Source organism: Arachis hypogaea, chromosome 10 (genome assembly GCF_003086295.3).
Source record: "Arachis hypogaea cultivar Tifrunner chromosome 10, arahy.Tifrunner.gnm2.J5K5, whole genome shotgun sequence".
Classification (NCBI taxonomy): domain Eukaryota; kingdom Viridiplantae; phylum Streptophyta; class Magnoliopsida; order Fabales; family Fabaceae; genus Arachis; species Arachis hypogaea.
The window spans coordinates 105,990,575-106,006,493 of record NC_092045.1 but is presented as its reverse complement, the minus strand read 5'-3'; the positions used below and the strand labels follow the sequence as shown (position 1 = coordinate 106,006,493).

Here is a 15,919-nt window from a genome sequence, read left to right as displayed (position 1 = left end):
ACACTTAAGGTCTTTGGTTTGCTGTAAACAAAACAAAATTATAGTCAGATATATTTCTATTATATAAAACTGATTTCATCTAAGACATATATTTCTTCTTACATTTTTTTCAGCTTGGTTTCTCGCTGCCATTTTTTCTGAAATGAAAAATACACCCATATATGTCAGTAATATACACCCATAGATATCAGTAATATACACCCATAGATATGAGTAAAATACACCCATAGATATGATTCAGATACACATATATATATCAGTCAGATATCACTCAAAAATGCATTAATAAACAAGGTCAAGCAACATTACAATGTCAAGCAATATACACCCATGGACAAGGAAATATAAGAACAGTTGCAACTTCTCACTATTACAGTATATCAGTTTAGAAATATACACCCAACAATTTATGACATATACAACCAACAGATTACTTACTCTATATACACCTACCAAACTACGAAATATACCCCCAAAAATCGGTTTTCAGAATAACTACAACAACAAGAACAGTAGCAATTAGAAGAACTAAGAAGAATAGTATTTCATAGAACCAAGAATAACAGTAAAACCTAGAACAAGTAGAACATTATAAACTGTAAAATGAGACGTAGAACAAGAAGAACAGTAAAATGTATAACAACGTAGAAGAACCGTAAAACCTAGTTCTTCAATTTCGAAATGTGGAAAATATATAGGATGAATAAAATAGTAACGTAACGTACCTTTTTTTCTGGAGATTCTTGATCGAGAACTATGTTTTGTTGATGCAGAATTCGAATCTTAGCGACGAGTTGTATATCTTCAGTTTCGAATGTTGCTTGAAAATGGAACGGATGTGTTTTCTTTGAATGGTTTTGAGAATTGGAAGATTGCGCCATTAACGAGCGCTTTACGCGAAGTGCAACCGTTTGAGTTGAGCGTGTGTAAATGACGCGCCATTCAATGTATTTCACTGCGCGTGTGCAAGGATTGTGGGCTGGGGGACTTGTATGACTTGTAGGGCTTTTTGCTTGTATGTGTAGCAGGCCCGTTTTTGTAAATATATATTTACTATTGGGTATTGTTGTTGTGTTTTTAGATTATTTAAAGACATTTTTGTTGATAATAAAATTCAGGAACATTTTTCTCAGCGTTTGAATAATTCGAAAATGTTTTTGGTAGTTAACCCTTATTTTTAATATATGTTTTATATTTTATAATTTTATTTTATTATTTTCCATAAAAAATTATGTTGGTGCCTCCATGTGAGGGGTACGATCATTGTGGATTTCTTTATATATAATTCACTTAAATGGTTATGAAAATTTATCAATCTCTCTCATCATATCCATTTTAAAAAAAAAAAAATTAAATTATGAAACAATTGGATTGATTTAAATTTAAAAAATAAAAATAACTATTTGCCAATTACTAGAAGACATTGATGAAATAGTGGGGAAAGAATTGAAACGGTTATCAACGCGAGAGATAACCGTTACCCATTGATCAAACATATCTATTTTAAGTACTAATTGCATACTAAAAGTTTGGATTATTAATAATATTAATATTTTTTATTATTTTTAATTTTTTTTAAATACATGTATCTCGTTTACGCTAACGACATATAATACACGTTTCACGTCTATCCGTTTATCTCGTACAAGCAATAAGAGAATGATATTTATTTTGATAAATATTTTTTAAATTATTTATTTCGATCATTATTATAATTAATTTATTTATTTAAATAAAAAATCCGATTTCTTTCCCGACCTCCATCCCAATTTATTCGTAGGGACAGGTCTTCATTCTCGTAAAAACTTCGCAGATCTTTGTTTTCGTCCCAGCAGTGGGTAATTTTTGCCGATACCTGTTTTATAAAACCTTTTTTGAAATCCCAAAACATAACCCTTGTGTAGAAGCTTACAAAATCCCACAATTATACCCGGGATAATGTAAGAATACAGATAATCGAAACCAAACTTGAAGATTTAGTATTATATATGCCTGCACAATTCATAAAGGTACACTAGATACAGACATTAACACCAATGAATCACATGGGCTTTTATTCGAGTCATCAAAATGTTGGCACATTATGTAGATTGATAAGTGTATGTCAATTCGTGGATTCTGCTGTAAACACAACTGGAGGATCTATATACTTTATCAACATTTTTGCTGGGCTTTCTGAACAGAATTCCTCAGTAAGGATATTACTTCAGCTGGTTCAGGGGCTCCAAAAACCGAACTTCCTGCGACAATGCAGTTTGCCCCGGCAGACGCAGCCATCTCTATGGTCGAAGGCCCTAAACCACCATCGACCTGCAATTGAAATTGAGCATGTTTTGATCATTGTAAAACAAAGTATCACTAGTGTTCATGAATATCACCCTCCTCCGTGAACTCAAGAAGTGAGCACTTAACGAAAAATGTAGAAGGAAAGTTTCAGTGACAAACTTATACAAGATATGGAAACATGCAGAAGCAACAACTAATAAACATAAGTTCACTGGCACGACCAGAGTCATTCGATGAAGAGTGAGAACATAACTGAGGGTAAAATGTGAAAATCAGGCAAAGCGAAAGAGTCTCGAAGAATATGCATGCAACATGTGATGGAAGGAAGTTAAAGGAAAGAAAATTAGATAATACCTCTATATCAAGTGATGGATACTTCTTCCTCAGTATCCGTACCTGGTTACAAATTTAGAAGGGAAAACAAATTAAGCAAAATACCTAATCAAAAACAGATCCCCACCATTAGAAGAAAATAACACCACATGATAATATACGAAAATTAAACGTAACGATACCTTATCCATCATCTCTGGCATAAATTTTTGTCCGCCAAATCCAGGCTCTACAGTCATCACAAGAACCATTTCAACAGGGGCTTCAGCTTCAACCTGAGAAAGGAATAAAGATAAAAAGGGGGCACAAAAAGAAGGAAAAGTAACACATACTTAAGAATATAAATATCTATTAGAACATACTTTAAGTGAGTGGATATATTGCATGTTCCCCAGATTTATGAACACTGATTTGGGACAATCTCAAAAAGATAATGATGATAATAAAATCCATACAGATATGACAAGATGAGAACCAAGGGGGATCATACCAGAGGATAAACATCTCCAATAGGTGTCCCAGGCTTTAATGCTACACCAGGCCTCATGCCCAGTGACTTAATTCTTTGAATAAGTTCTTGCCAGTTATCTGTTTGTAGGATACATGAATAAGAAAGTGAAAAGTAAATAAATAATAGATAAATGTGTGAATAAGAAAATAGCATACCATGAAGAATAACCAAAAGAAGGAAGCGTAAGGACCAACCTTTAGATGTTTCTACATGAAATGTAAAACCAGAAGCACCAGCTTTCCCCAGAGGCTCAACATAATCAATAGGATTTGTAACCATCAGGTGACAGTCCAAATAAGCCCTGCAAGGGTTAATGAATCATGATTTAAATGCACACTTTATAATGTTATGAGAAAAATACAATTTTCGGCTTTAAAAAAGATTTAGACCAGTATGGAAGGAAGATAGTTACGTTGTGTGCTTTCTCAAACTTTCAATAACTGGAGCACCAATGGTCAAATTCGGGACAAAATGCCTGCATGAAATCGAAAAAGAAGGGGAAATAGAAAAAAGCACCATGAGCTGACTCTAATTCATCCAAAACAACAAAGTCAATTTGACAAATAAAGTTTCTCCTATTATTACAAAATTAATCATGAAAAGAACTAGCACCCAAAATAGTTACAAGATTTTATGCTTCAGATCATAGCAGCTACAATTAAATATTAATATTCAAAGCATCTAACTCTATGCCTGTTTAATGAAATGAACAAACTACATGTCACTTATACAACTAGAGGGAATTCAGAATAGAGAATGCAGCACTGAAAGCCCTAGCAGAACCTAGAATGAGATCTTGACATTGCTTGGATCCTGTTATTGCTGTTATTTAACTTGAACAAAGATCTACTTCCTAGTACCTATGTAGTGAAAAGAAAGCCTTAATGATGATAATCCAGTCAATAAACAACCTGAACAGATACAGCATGACCTTCCACAACTGAACAATAATTCTTATCCCTACTGCTAAAATATCACTATTAAGAAAAAATACTTGTTTGAATGAACTGGGATGAATACCTCAAAGACCAAAGCTACGCTAAAAAAAGATGTACCTTTTGAAAGAGTACCAGAAAAAAAAGAGAACAAGAATATGATCCGAACTTGTTACATCTAACCAATCATCCCATGTACATATATTGCAGTTTTTAGAAATAAAGGTACTATTTGCACGAAAAATTACCAATCGCTCTTAATTCCAAAAGACCAAAACCTTCTTATTTTCCACAGATGTAGAGACACTCAACAAAACCAATCAACTATAACAAACTAACAATGAGGTCAATAACCACCCTGCCCGCCGCGGGGTGGGATTTGGAAAGCACAGAAATAAAAATGAATTGAGAAAAAAACCCCAGTGGCCAGTAGTCAACTCAGCGTAGGCCAGCGTAGCAACAACCTCAGGGTTCACTGATTCAGGACAAAGATAGCAGCATAAGAAAAACAAAGACACCTTACCCGTCCTGCAAACGAATAAAAATGAGAAATATGAGAAATCATGATCAACTTATGAAACAAAAGATGCACAATCTCATCAATTCTTGACTAATTATAGTAACAAATACACATGTCTTATTCATCCACCATAAGAACATTAATATGATATGTTTATTGAATTGCTAGAAAATCCTAAAGTTATGGCATATAAAATACATCAAACTGAGGCTAATAACAATAACAACCATAATTAAACAACTAAAGGTTGTTCTTTTAAGAGCAGCCAATCATAGCGTGGATCTTGCGCATTGTTTCAGAAGCAATCGAATTTTTAAGCTAAGGTTAAAAATGATACGCAGCAAGTTACTGACTAAAAGTTGAATTGAGTCAGAAAGAGTATGAAACAATACCATGATGTCCATGTGGAGCCAATCGGCGCCGGAATTGAGCATCCGTTGAGTCTCAGAGGCCAAATTGGCGAAGTCAGAGGACAGCATCGAAGGAGCGATTTTTGCTTTCACTTCCATCTCTTTACTACTTTTTTCTTTTTCAAAATTTGTTTGGTTTCGTCTCTGAGGATTTATCGGTAAGGCTATGGTGTATGGGCGGAGGGTGCCGACGGCGGTTGATAAAGGAGAAAGAGGACGCTGAAGGGTGGCGCGTGGTTGTACTTGCGGCTGCTGTGCTGTTGCTGTTGGGGTTAGTATTTGTGTTTGGTGTTGGGGGTGGTTGAAGTTTATAGCTTTTCATTTCATTTTTTAGTTTAATTTTCTCATGTCCTAAAATACAATCACCTTTATTATTTTAAATGATTATTCCCCATATTAATGTTAAAGATAATTATTTGTGAGCAACGTTATATTTAAATTTTTTTGGTAATTAAAGTTAAACAAATTGATTCAAATCCAATAACATGCTATTTTTTCATATGTTGCAGTTTTTTTTTTTTTGCGATCTTTTTTTTTTGTATTTTTTTTCCGGTTCGTGTTCTTTTTTTTTTATATATATTTTTTGTTGTTCTTTTAGGTTGTATCTGATTCTGAAAATAGAAAAGACAAGATGATAAGAATAAAATACAAAGAATAAAAATATAAAAATTATTTTTATATTTTGTTTAGTGATAAATTAGAATAAATTATAAAAGTCTAATTTATTTATATTTTTTTTATTAAAAAAAATTTAAGAAAAAGTATAATAATAAAAATATATAATTATAAAAATTAATAAATATAATAAAAGAAAAAAATATGTTATATTTCTTATTAGTATTTCTGTGTCATTTCTGATAAATACAAAATATACTAATTCAGTTTTTCTAAATACAATATTTTTGTCCATGTCTCATCTGCCAAACACGATTTTGTATGTCTATATCCGGTCTTAGTGTCTTGGAACGATAAACAAATGCTGCCTTATTACTTTGCTATTGTTATTACTAATAGTATATCATATGATTTTTATTCTTATTATGAGGATAAAATAAAATAATTATGAGAAGTTAAAACAAAGAGAAGAAGAAGAGGAGGAGTTTTGAATTATGCAAAATTTATTAGAAAATAACAGCAAAATTTTTTTACGGTAACATAGAAATTTTAAGTTACACTTATTAGATTGAATTCTTGCATAAACAAAAATAGCACCGAAATTTCATAGTTTTAACATCGAAATTTTGTTACAAAATATAGAAATATTTTCTTTAATACTGCATTTATTTTGCTTCTTATTCTTCTTTCTTTCTTTCTTTCTTTTCTTTTGTTCTTATATTTTTTTTAGGAGTATTGTTTCTTATATTAAACTTGAATGAACATGTTGTTTCTTCTTCTTTTTCATTTTCTTTATTTTATTTTCTCATAATTCTTTTTGTTTTACTCTCTAACGATAACGATAATGATGACGACGAAAGAGAAAGAAAAGGAAGGAAGAAAAGAAATTCAAACAAAAAAGAAGGATGAGGAAGAAGAGGAGGTGGCAGTAGTGGCGACAGTGATAGTGACGACAACAACAATGACGAAAGAGAAATATGAAAAAAAAAAGGAAAAGAAGAAGAAAAAGAAAAACCAGCGGCGCATGAAAGAATAAGAAGAAGTGTGCGTAAATTTGAAAAACAGTTATACAATTTGGTTGGACTTGATTAGATACATTACTTGATTGTAGGGCATTTTTTATTATTTTTACTTATATGGCATTTTATAATTAGATGCACGGCTAAAATTATTTTATACTGATAGTATATTAAAATTAAATTTATAATTTATAAGACTTTAATAGTGTCATTCTAATTTATTGTTGATACTTCATCCAAAAGAAATTTTATATAAATAAATCAATAAAAATAACTAAAATGTCTATTTTAAAATTAAACTAGTGAAGTGCCCATGGGCCATGGTAAGTTGAGTGACTATCACTCCGGTCTCTATCTATTTTTTCAGAATGACAGCGATCCCTCACTATAAAAATGACCCACTTCGGTCTCTGTCCTTTACTTCCGTGACCTAACGCGGTCCTTGTGGGTGTTTTTCCGTCAATTCTGAACGGAAAATGCTGACGTGTCAGGTTCAAAAATGGACAGGGGCCTAATTGTCTCTAAATTTAAATTGGTTAGGGGTTTATTTATTCCTATTCTTTAAATAATATTTTTTAAAAAAATTTATTCATTATATTAATATTCTTTTTTTAATAAATTATTGAATATATGGTATAATAAATACAAACTAATTAATAAATTATTTAAATTTAAAAATATCATTTATTATGAATAATTCTCAAATATAATTTTTAAATATATATAAATAATAAATATTAAAATTCGGCTAATACATTAGTAATAATAATCATATGATATACTATTAGTATTATGATCTAAATAATTTGCACAATAAAATAAAAACTAATGAACACATTATTTGATATATAATAAAAAAATTTTGAGTAATAACAAAATTAATTTTTTTATCTCTTTAAACTAAATTAATAATTCTATTTGATATCTTGACACTAAAATACACTATGAGTAGACTACCAGTAATCTAATACTAAATGAAATAAAACATAATATGAAGTTAGATGCAGCGGTAGTCCGCACGCATATGCATGTTAGGTATGAGGTTAGATGTAACGGTAGTCCGCACACATATGCAAATGCAGAAAAGTAAATAAATAAATACGAAAATGAAGAACTGAAGTTTTATTGAATGATTGAAAAAGAAAGAAGAGGGAAGAAGAAGAGCTGGAGAGCTTACAAGGAAACTCTCAAAGCTTCTCTCACTAACTTCTCTCTATGTGTTTGTAAACTGAAGGGTGCCTTACAATGAGAACAAGGCTTCCTTTTATAATTGAAGATACTACTGTTTCTATAATACAGGTGAAGATGACCGGTACTATTTCTACAGTACAGGTTGATATGATTTTGAATTAAGTGATTACATAAATTTTGAGATTAAAGGCTAATCCTCTCCGAGGTCAATTCCAAAGCAGTCATCTTCATTTTTATTATAACCGCTTGAGGATTCTGCTGACGAAGTAGGATTTTCTTTGTGTTTTCCATCTTCTTCTATTATCTGCATGATTTGCTGAAGGTGTTTTGCCAAGGATTCTTTTGATTGAGCTCCTGCAAGGGCTGCAGCTATTTGAGCTTTCTGATTGAGAAACGAAGCCATTTCCGGATCTGAAATCTTCTGACTGTGTGGATTATTTTTGAACCATTCTCTGATCTTATCTGGATAGGCCATTGATGAATCAAATTGAGACCACCATTTTATGTAACCATGTCTTTGTAGGATTGGAAGTGATTTGCAGTGGTTTGGTTTGCATATTTGTATTGCCAGAAAAATACTCATGCTAGTGAAAAATTTGAGAAAAATTTTAACATTACAGGAATACATGATTCCTGACTGTTAAATTTTGATTGAAAAAGTTTATACCCTTCATCTGTTGGTGAGAGTAGAATTTCTGGCATTGGCCCAAAGAAGTCCCACCATTGGTAGAACCAATTTGGAAAAACATAATTGGTTTTTCTTTTAAAATAGATTAACCATGAATGTCTGTACTGAGTATTTTGAAACCAAAATACTTTAGTCCAGGCTTCTATGTAGTCCCAATAATTAAAACCTATTGGGTCATAATTTTGAGAAAATTTTTGAATTTTGTTTAGGTTGTTCCCAAATTGCTTTGGGGACAAAATTCTGAGGATTTGGATAGTTGAATGGGTTATAAATTCAGGATTAGTTTTATCTTTGTAATGTTTAATAGATACTGAGTCAGTATCTATTAAGATGAATTTGTAAAATTGGCGGGTTTTGTTGGGTGCTAAAGGCCTAAAGTGGAACCCAGTAGAAAAAATCTTTGGGATGACTTTGTTTGGCGAGCTATCCCAGAATTCAGGCTCTATATGGATAATGTTTGAGGTTTTGTTTGTAGACATGTAATTGGTTTGGGCTTTTTGTGTTTTGGTAGAGGTTGAGGATGTTTGGGGTGTCTGGACGATAGCCTTTTCTTTTGGTATTTGTATGATTATTTTATGATTGGCCATTTGGGATATCAATTGAGCTAAGTCAATTTCTTCATCTGACTCGCTGCAAATGTCAGCCCAAGACTTTTTGTTGAGTTTAGTGAGACCCTAGTCTTGTAAGGCCAAGAGGGTTTCAATTGGGAAGGCATAGTCTGCCTTAGTTTGTTTGGCTTGGTTGTTTGTTGGTTCAATGGATTGTTGAGTGGGTTGTTGGGTAGATGACCCAGATTGTTGAGTAGGCTGTTGGTAGATGACCCTGTTAGGGTGCTAGACCTAGATCTTCTGGTTGGCCCGGGTAGGGTTAGGCGAACGCCTCTGCCTCTTGCTGAGGCTAAAGTTGCCTTTTTAGGCATCGTTTCTTTGCTTGTTCCCCTGCAAATATTCACGTGTGAGAAAATCAAGGAGAGAGTTTGAGTTGCCCTTGATGTGCTCAATATCAAAATAAAAAACGCTTAATATAGCTTGCTATCTGGCAAAAACTTGTTTTGATGCAAGATTTTTAACATCATTTTGTAAAACATCTTTAGCCGATTTACAGTCAACTCGGACTAAAAATTTTTGATTGAGTAAGTCAGATTGAAATTTTGTGATGCATAAGACAATGGCTAAAATTTCTTTTTTGATAGTGGAATATTTTTGTTGAGTAGTATTCCAATATTTTGATGTAAATGCAATGATACATTCTTTATCATGCAATTTTTGTTTTAGGATACCACCATATCCTAAATCTGATGCATCAATTTCCACTATTTTGAATGCATGAGGAACATGTAGGTATAGACAAGGAAGATTGCGGACTTTGGTTTTAAGAAATCTGATAATATCAGAATATTTCTCCGTCCAAGGTGGAGGATTCTTCTTAAGCCTATCATGAAGGGGCTTAATGAGATTGTTAAGATTCGGGATGAAATCTGAAACATAATTGAGACATCCTAGGAACCTCTGGAGCTGAGGTTTATCAAGGATATAATCTCGAAACTTTTCTGCAAACAAAATTGATCTTTCAATAGGAGTTATTTTTCATTGGAAAATCATGTGACCAAGAAAGCGGATTTTTGTCTGAAAAAGAACAATTTTTTACTTAGAAACAGCAAGTCCGGTTTTTTGGACGATGTACATAAAAGTTTTAACATGTTTGAAATGATCATCCAGATTTTGGGAGAAGATTAAGACATCATCAATATAAACGATTGCAAAGTTTGAGTATGGGTTGAAAATATCGTTCATGATTTTCTGAAATTCGGAAGGGGCATTTTTCAGACCAAAAGGCATTATATTCCATTCATATTGTCCAAATGGAACTGTGAATGCCGTTTTATATTGGTCTAATTCAGTGATTTGAATTTGCCAAAAACCGGACTTCATATCAAATTTTGAAAAAATGTTTGCTGAATTTAACCTATTAAGCAAATCCTTTTTGTTTGGGATGGGGTAACGAATCCATTGTAAAGCTTGATTCAAAGGTTTGTAATTGATGACAAGCATGGGAGTTTCTCGTTCTATCTCAGCTTGTTTATTAACATAAAAAGCAGAGCAAGACCAAAGACTCTTGCTAGGACGAATTAACCCTTTATCCAAAAGATCTTTAATTTCTTTTTGACAATGCTGCAAAATCTGCTCATTCATTTGAATGGGGCTGGCTTTTGTAGGAATTTTTTATTCTTTGAAATCCTTTTCATAGGGAAGATCAACAATGTGTTCTTTCCTATTCCAGAAGGTATGAGGCAAATCAGAACAAATAGACTTTTCAATTTGATTTGAAAGATTTTTTATTTTTTCTTGAATTTTTGGTTGAGTAAGTTGTGATTCAAGGGTGTTTTGAAAGAGATATCTTCTTCTAAAAAACAAATCTGTTTGGTTTTGGATTCAATTAGGTTTAGAGATCTTTGTTTTGGCAAGTCTAAGAACTCAAAGAAAGTTACCTGTCCTCCCACAAAAGAGGTTAGTCCAGAAAAATCTGCCAGATATGAAAACAAAAAATTTATGAAAGGTGTCCCCAAAACTACATCATTTTTTATATTTTTTGCTATAATGAAATCGGTGAAAATTCTGATATTTCCCTTTTCAATAAAGACATTGGTTATTTTAAAATTGATACTTAGCCTTTCGCCCATTATTGAGCTAAGACGCTCAGTAGTTTTTTCGAAATATTTTGTGGGGATCAGACCTTTCTTAATACAGTTTGAATCTGCACCTGAGTCAAAGAGTGTTATGGTGTCGAAAACAAAATCTTTAACGACAATTCGGACATTAACGCGATGCTTCATGAAAGAGAACACATTTATTATTCTCAAAATTTCTTTTCCCTCATTGTCGTTAGAGATCTTATTTTCTTGTTCCTTAGAGCACTCAGTTTGGTTTAAAAGAGAACCAAGTTCTTCATCACCAGATTCTTCCTCTTGTATTAATTGCGAGAGAATGAGATGATGATTGTCTTGATTTCTTTTGATTTCCTGGATTTCTCTCTTAATATTGTTAACCTCAGTTTGGAGGTCCTGAATGGTTATGGGATGAATAACTTGTTTTTCTAATTTTTTGAAAATAGGTTTGACATCATATTTGTTGCTAAGGACCAAATTTTTGGGTATTTTCCCCTTTTGCAAAGATCTTTTCAATTTCAAAAGGAAGTCTTTCTTTTGTTCTGGATTCTCAATAGCCTCGATAGCATCAAATAGAAGATCTTGATCTTTGGATAAAACATTAATTTGTTTGACATCTGAATCTGAGGATGACTCAATATCATCAACTTGGATGTTGTTGATATTATCATCCGAAGATTCTGGTCCAGAGTTATCATCTGAACTATCAATCATAAGATTATTAATCTGTTCCTCAATCTGAGGATCCAGGTTCAGATTATTAATCTTTCCTTTTAACCGACAATATTTACTAATATGTCCAGGTTTTTTACCTGTATAACAAATAATGGGGTTTTTCTGGGGATACTTTTGGAAACCTTTTTCATATTTTGGGTTTTGAAAACCTTTTCTGGATCTTCTGAAATTCTTTTCAGGATTAGGTTTAAAAACCTTTCGATTGGATGGTCTTTTAGATTTCCTTGGATGACAAGCAGGAAGACTAAATTATTCACAGAAAGTTTCCAGATCGATACGATTTTGGGTTTTCTCACGAGCAAGTTGCCTTTGGATTTTATCATCTTGACAAATCTTCAGGGCAACCTTTTGGATGAAAGAAATAAGTTGGCCATAGCTTAACTCATCATAGGGTATTATCCCGTCTGGGTTAAGCTACGAATTTTGTCCCTTACTTTAACTCCCAGGGATTTAGAGAGTCCAGCAAGGAACTTTTCTTTCCAGAAAGGTTGTTGACTGTCTTCTCTGGTATAAATCCTAGTAAGAAAGATGTCCTTATACCATCGAAAATCAGACAAAATTTTGCATTTGAGATTGGAAAGAAGCTCAGTAGATCGGTCTTTCCAAATGGATGGATCACCTATGAAGTGGCTTGCTATGGTAAAGATTAAGGTATTGACAGCATCGGGGATAGGTTCCCCGTCGTCTCCAATGATGGATTCGTTCTGATCATTGAATTTTATGGCGGAAAAGATAGAGTGTTTTTGGTTATCCGAGAGGTAGTTATCCCACCATCCCTTTAGTTGGCCACTGAACCTGGAAACAATAACATTGGCTATAGCTTCTTCAGAGGTTTCATGGGCTGCTTGATAGGCTGTGCCTACCATTGTCATATGTTGAAGCATACTCATGATATTATATTCTGTTTTGCCGTCTATGTTCCATTCATAGGCATTGTTGGCATTGAAGCTGACAAAACCTAGTTCTCTTTCTTCGAGAGCTAGATCCGGAGCGGATACACGATTATAACCATACGCAGAGGGTTTGGTTAAACCCTTCCACTTGGTTAGAGAGTTGGTCATAATAGGGCTGACCTTGAGGGATGACTTGCCAGAATCATCGCTTTGCTCGGAGCAAGATTCATTGGACTCATGGCCGAGGGCATTAATGGCTTTAGATGAGCGTGTTTGAATACGAGAAGTAGACTCACCAGAATTTGTAGGTTTCAGGGACAGTGGTAAAACGATTTAAAAGTTGGTCAATCTTTTGAATAACTTCTAAATCACCAGATTGTTGTTTTAAAATGGAGGTTTTAAGACTTTGCTTTGCCCTGCTACTCATTTTGAAAGGTTTAAAAAGGGGTTTCTCAATACTTTTAGAAGTAGAGGCTTCAGAAACATTTTTCAAAGAGAAAGTAGATCCTGAAGATGAAAGGTTGTCACCCAAGCATTGTAAAAATCTATTGGTATAATTTGATTGCTCAATGAGATTTTTAATATCTTTAGGGGCGACAGCTTCATCCACATTCTTTGACTTAAAGGGAGAAGCCATAACAGGGTTACGTCCTTCCGTATTTGAAATAATAAAAGCTCCTTTTGGAAGAAACTCAGATCTGACTAAGTTCCCATCTTTGACTTTCCAAGTTGAAATAACATTTGCTGAAAGCGAAGTTTGTTTGGTTTTGAAAGGATAGTCAATGTTGTTGTTGATGGAATAAGCATGAAACCATTCAAAAAAAGGAATATGCATTTTAACTTCATTTAGAAAATTGTAGTACTTTTCTTTGAATGATGAGATTTGAGCAGCTATGTAAGTACGTAAATACCATTCTCTGTAGAGGTCATATTCCTCAGAGTATAGGTTTTTACGTAGAGCTTCTCTATTTATAACAAATTCTGTGCTATTCATTTATCATTCAAGGAAGAGTATGTTGGAGATTGATGAGATTGATGAGAAGATTCAACTTCAACTTCCACATCATCATCATCTTCTTGGTAAACTGCTTGAGAAATGTTTGAATTATTTTGTAAACCAGAAATATGCATTTCAGAATTTACTTGTCTCAAAATTTTGAAAATTGAGATTGAGAAGTTACTGAAAAATATCTTCTTGCTGAGGCAAAATAGTTAGATGTTCCTGCTTCAGATCTAGAGGAAAAAGAGTTTCGTCTGTCAAAAAAAATCTCTATTTTTCCTGATTCATCCTGTTTTACTTCTCGTAAGAGAGGTGCTTGTCTAGGTTACGTTGGGATGGCTCGGTCAATTGACCATGACTGGGGGAGGTCAATTTCATCCCACCTTATGAGCCTTGGGATCATGACGTTGGCCTTTGTCATGTCTGTGACAAACAAAGTAGTTTCACGATCTTGGGACTTAAGAAGGACTCTTGAATTACAAGTGTTCATGACCTTGTATTGAATCCTATATATTAGAGCGGCTGGAATGGACCCTTCTTTCATGTTGAGACCATGAATTCGGATGTCTAGGAAAAGAGAGTCAAGAATGTTAAGGTTTAACAAGATGACCGTTTTGTTCGAAAAATAGTTGAAGTAAACTGGACCGTGTCCTAGACTTGTTTCAACTGTTCCTATTAAGGAGTCTTGAAAATCATTGTGTCTAATATCTCTAAGACACATGAGGATAGAGGCATTCAAACCTTCTCGGATGAGAGGTTTGACTGCAACTTGGACACACCCTATGTGAAGATATCTGTAGTGACGGGCATGTTCTCTAATAGATTGTTTGGTCAGAAGATGGAATTCCTCACCGGAATCTGGTCCTAGAGGAATGTTGTTTTCAGCGGTTTTAATGATATAGTCTGATTTTCTTTTGTTGTCATCAGGGACATATAACTCATCTTGAGGGATTTTGGGTATTTCCCAATTGTCAAAAGTTTGATTGATATCTTCGAAGCAAACTTCTTCTTCAAAGATATTGTGTTTGGGAGAAAGTTCCTCAGGACGAGCAACTTTCTCGGTAAGAGGATTGGAAGAAGAATGTATAGGAGAGGAGGATGAAGACGGTGAAGAAAAGGAAAGGCGTCTAGAGAGAGAGCGGAAGAGTTTAGACATAATATCATAAAATCTGATATCATAGCCCTCCTTTGGTTCAGAGAGAACATATATATTATCACTAAATTATCACTCAAATTTTTTAATCTGGGTTTTTAACTCTTTTTTTTTTATTTTTTAAATTCATAGCCACCAGGAGTTCTTATGTTTGGATCTTATCACTTTCAAGGACATCGACAAATTAGCCTTACTGCCCAAACTCCAGGGCCTTACTGCTACAGCCCCTTTGAGTGATAAGATTAAACAGCCTGTACTTCCAGATTTAAAGTAATGTTTCTTATGTACAAAAATTAAGAACATGAACAGTAAGTAAGAATCAAAACAGTACATTCCCAGATCCATAAACCTCAGAGATAGTTTAATGATAATATTTATATTCATACTTCCCCCTCAGAGTTTGTTGAGTTTATAAACGGTCTTCATTATATATATAATATGAAGACCATTTATAAACTCAGCAAACTCAAAATATCAATAATATTATTAATCTATGAATAATATTTTGAATAAAATATATGTAACATTTAATTAAATTTTAATATACATAAAATTTTAGTTAATCCACATTATTCTTATATTGATAAATCTTTATGGATCTGTACCTTATGAGAATATGTATTATTGATAGATTAATGATATTATTGATGCTTTGAGTTTGTTGAGTTTATAAATGGTATTCATAATATATATATATATATATATTATGTTTTATTTTATTTAGTATTAGTAGCCTACTCATAGTGTATTTTAGTGTAAAGATATCAAATAGAATTATTAATTTAGTTTAAAGAGAGAAAAACTCAAAAAAAATATTATATATCAAATAATGTGTTTATTATTTTTTATTTTACTGTGAAAATTATCTAGATTATAATACTAATATTATATCATAGGATTATTATTATTAATGTATTAACCGTATTTTAATATTTATTATTTATATATTTAAAAATTATATATGA

General features: G+C 32.8%; 1 protein-coding gene across 2 annotated transcripts; it reads right to left on the bottom strand.

Annotated features, from left to right (window-relative positions):
• Positions 1–1,958: 1,958 nt before the first annotated feature.
• On the bottom strand, positions 1,959–5,319 carry LOC112716306 (ribulose-phosphate 3-epimerase, cytoplasmic isoform). Of its 2 annotated transcripts, XM_025768187.3 has the most exons (8): positions 4,978–5,319; positions 4,589–4,593; positions 3,543–3,605; positions 3,325–3,431; positions 3,110–3,207; positions 2,802–2,894; positions 2,641–2,682; positions 1,959–2,310 (listed from the first exon to the last, which is right to left on the bottom strand). In XM_025768187.3, the coding sequence occupies exons 1-8, from the start codon at positions 5,092–5,094 to the stop codon at positions 2,155–2,157; spliced, it is 681 nt and encodes a 226-aa protein (XP_025623972.1). In that variant the 5' UTR covers positions 5,095–5,319; the 3' UTR covers positions 1,959–2,154. The 2 variants fall into 2 exon arrangements, with proteins under 2 accessions (XP_025623972.1, XP_072061434.1); XM_072205333.1 differs by lacking the exon at positions 4,978–5,319 and having other exon boundaries at positions 4,484–4,594.
• Between the last annotated feature and the right edge of the window lie 10,600 nt (positions 5,320–15,919).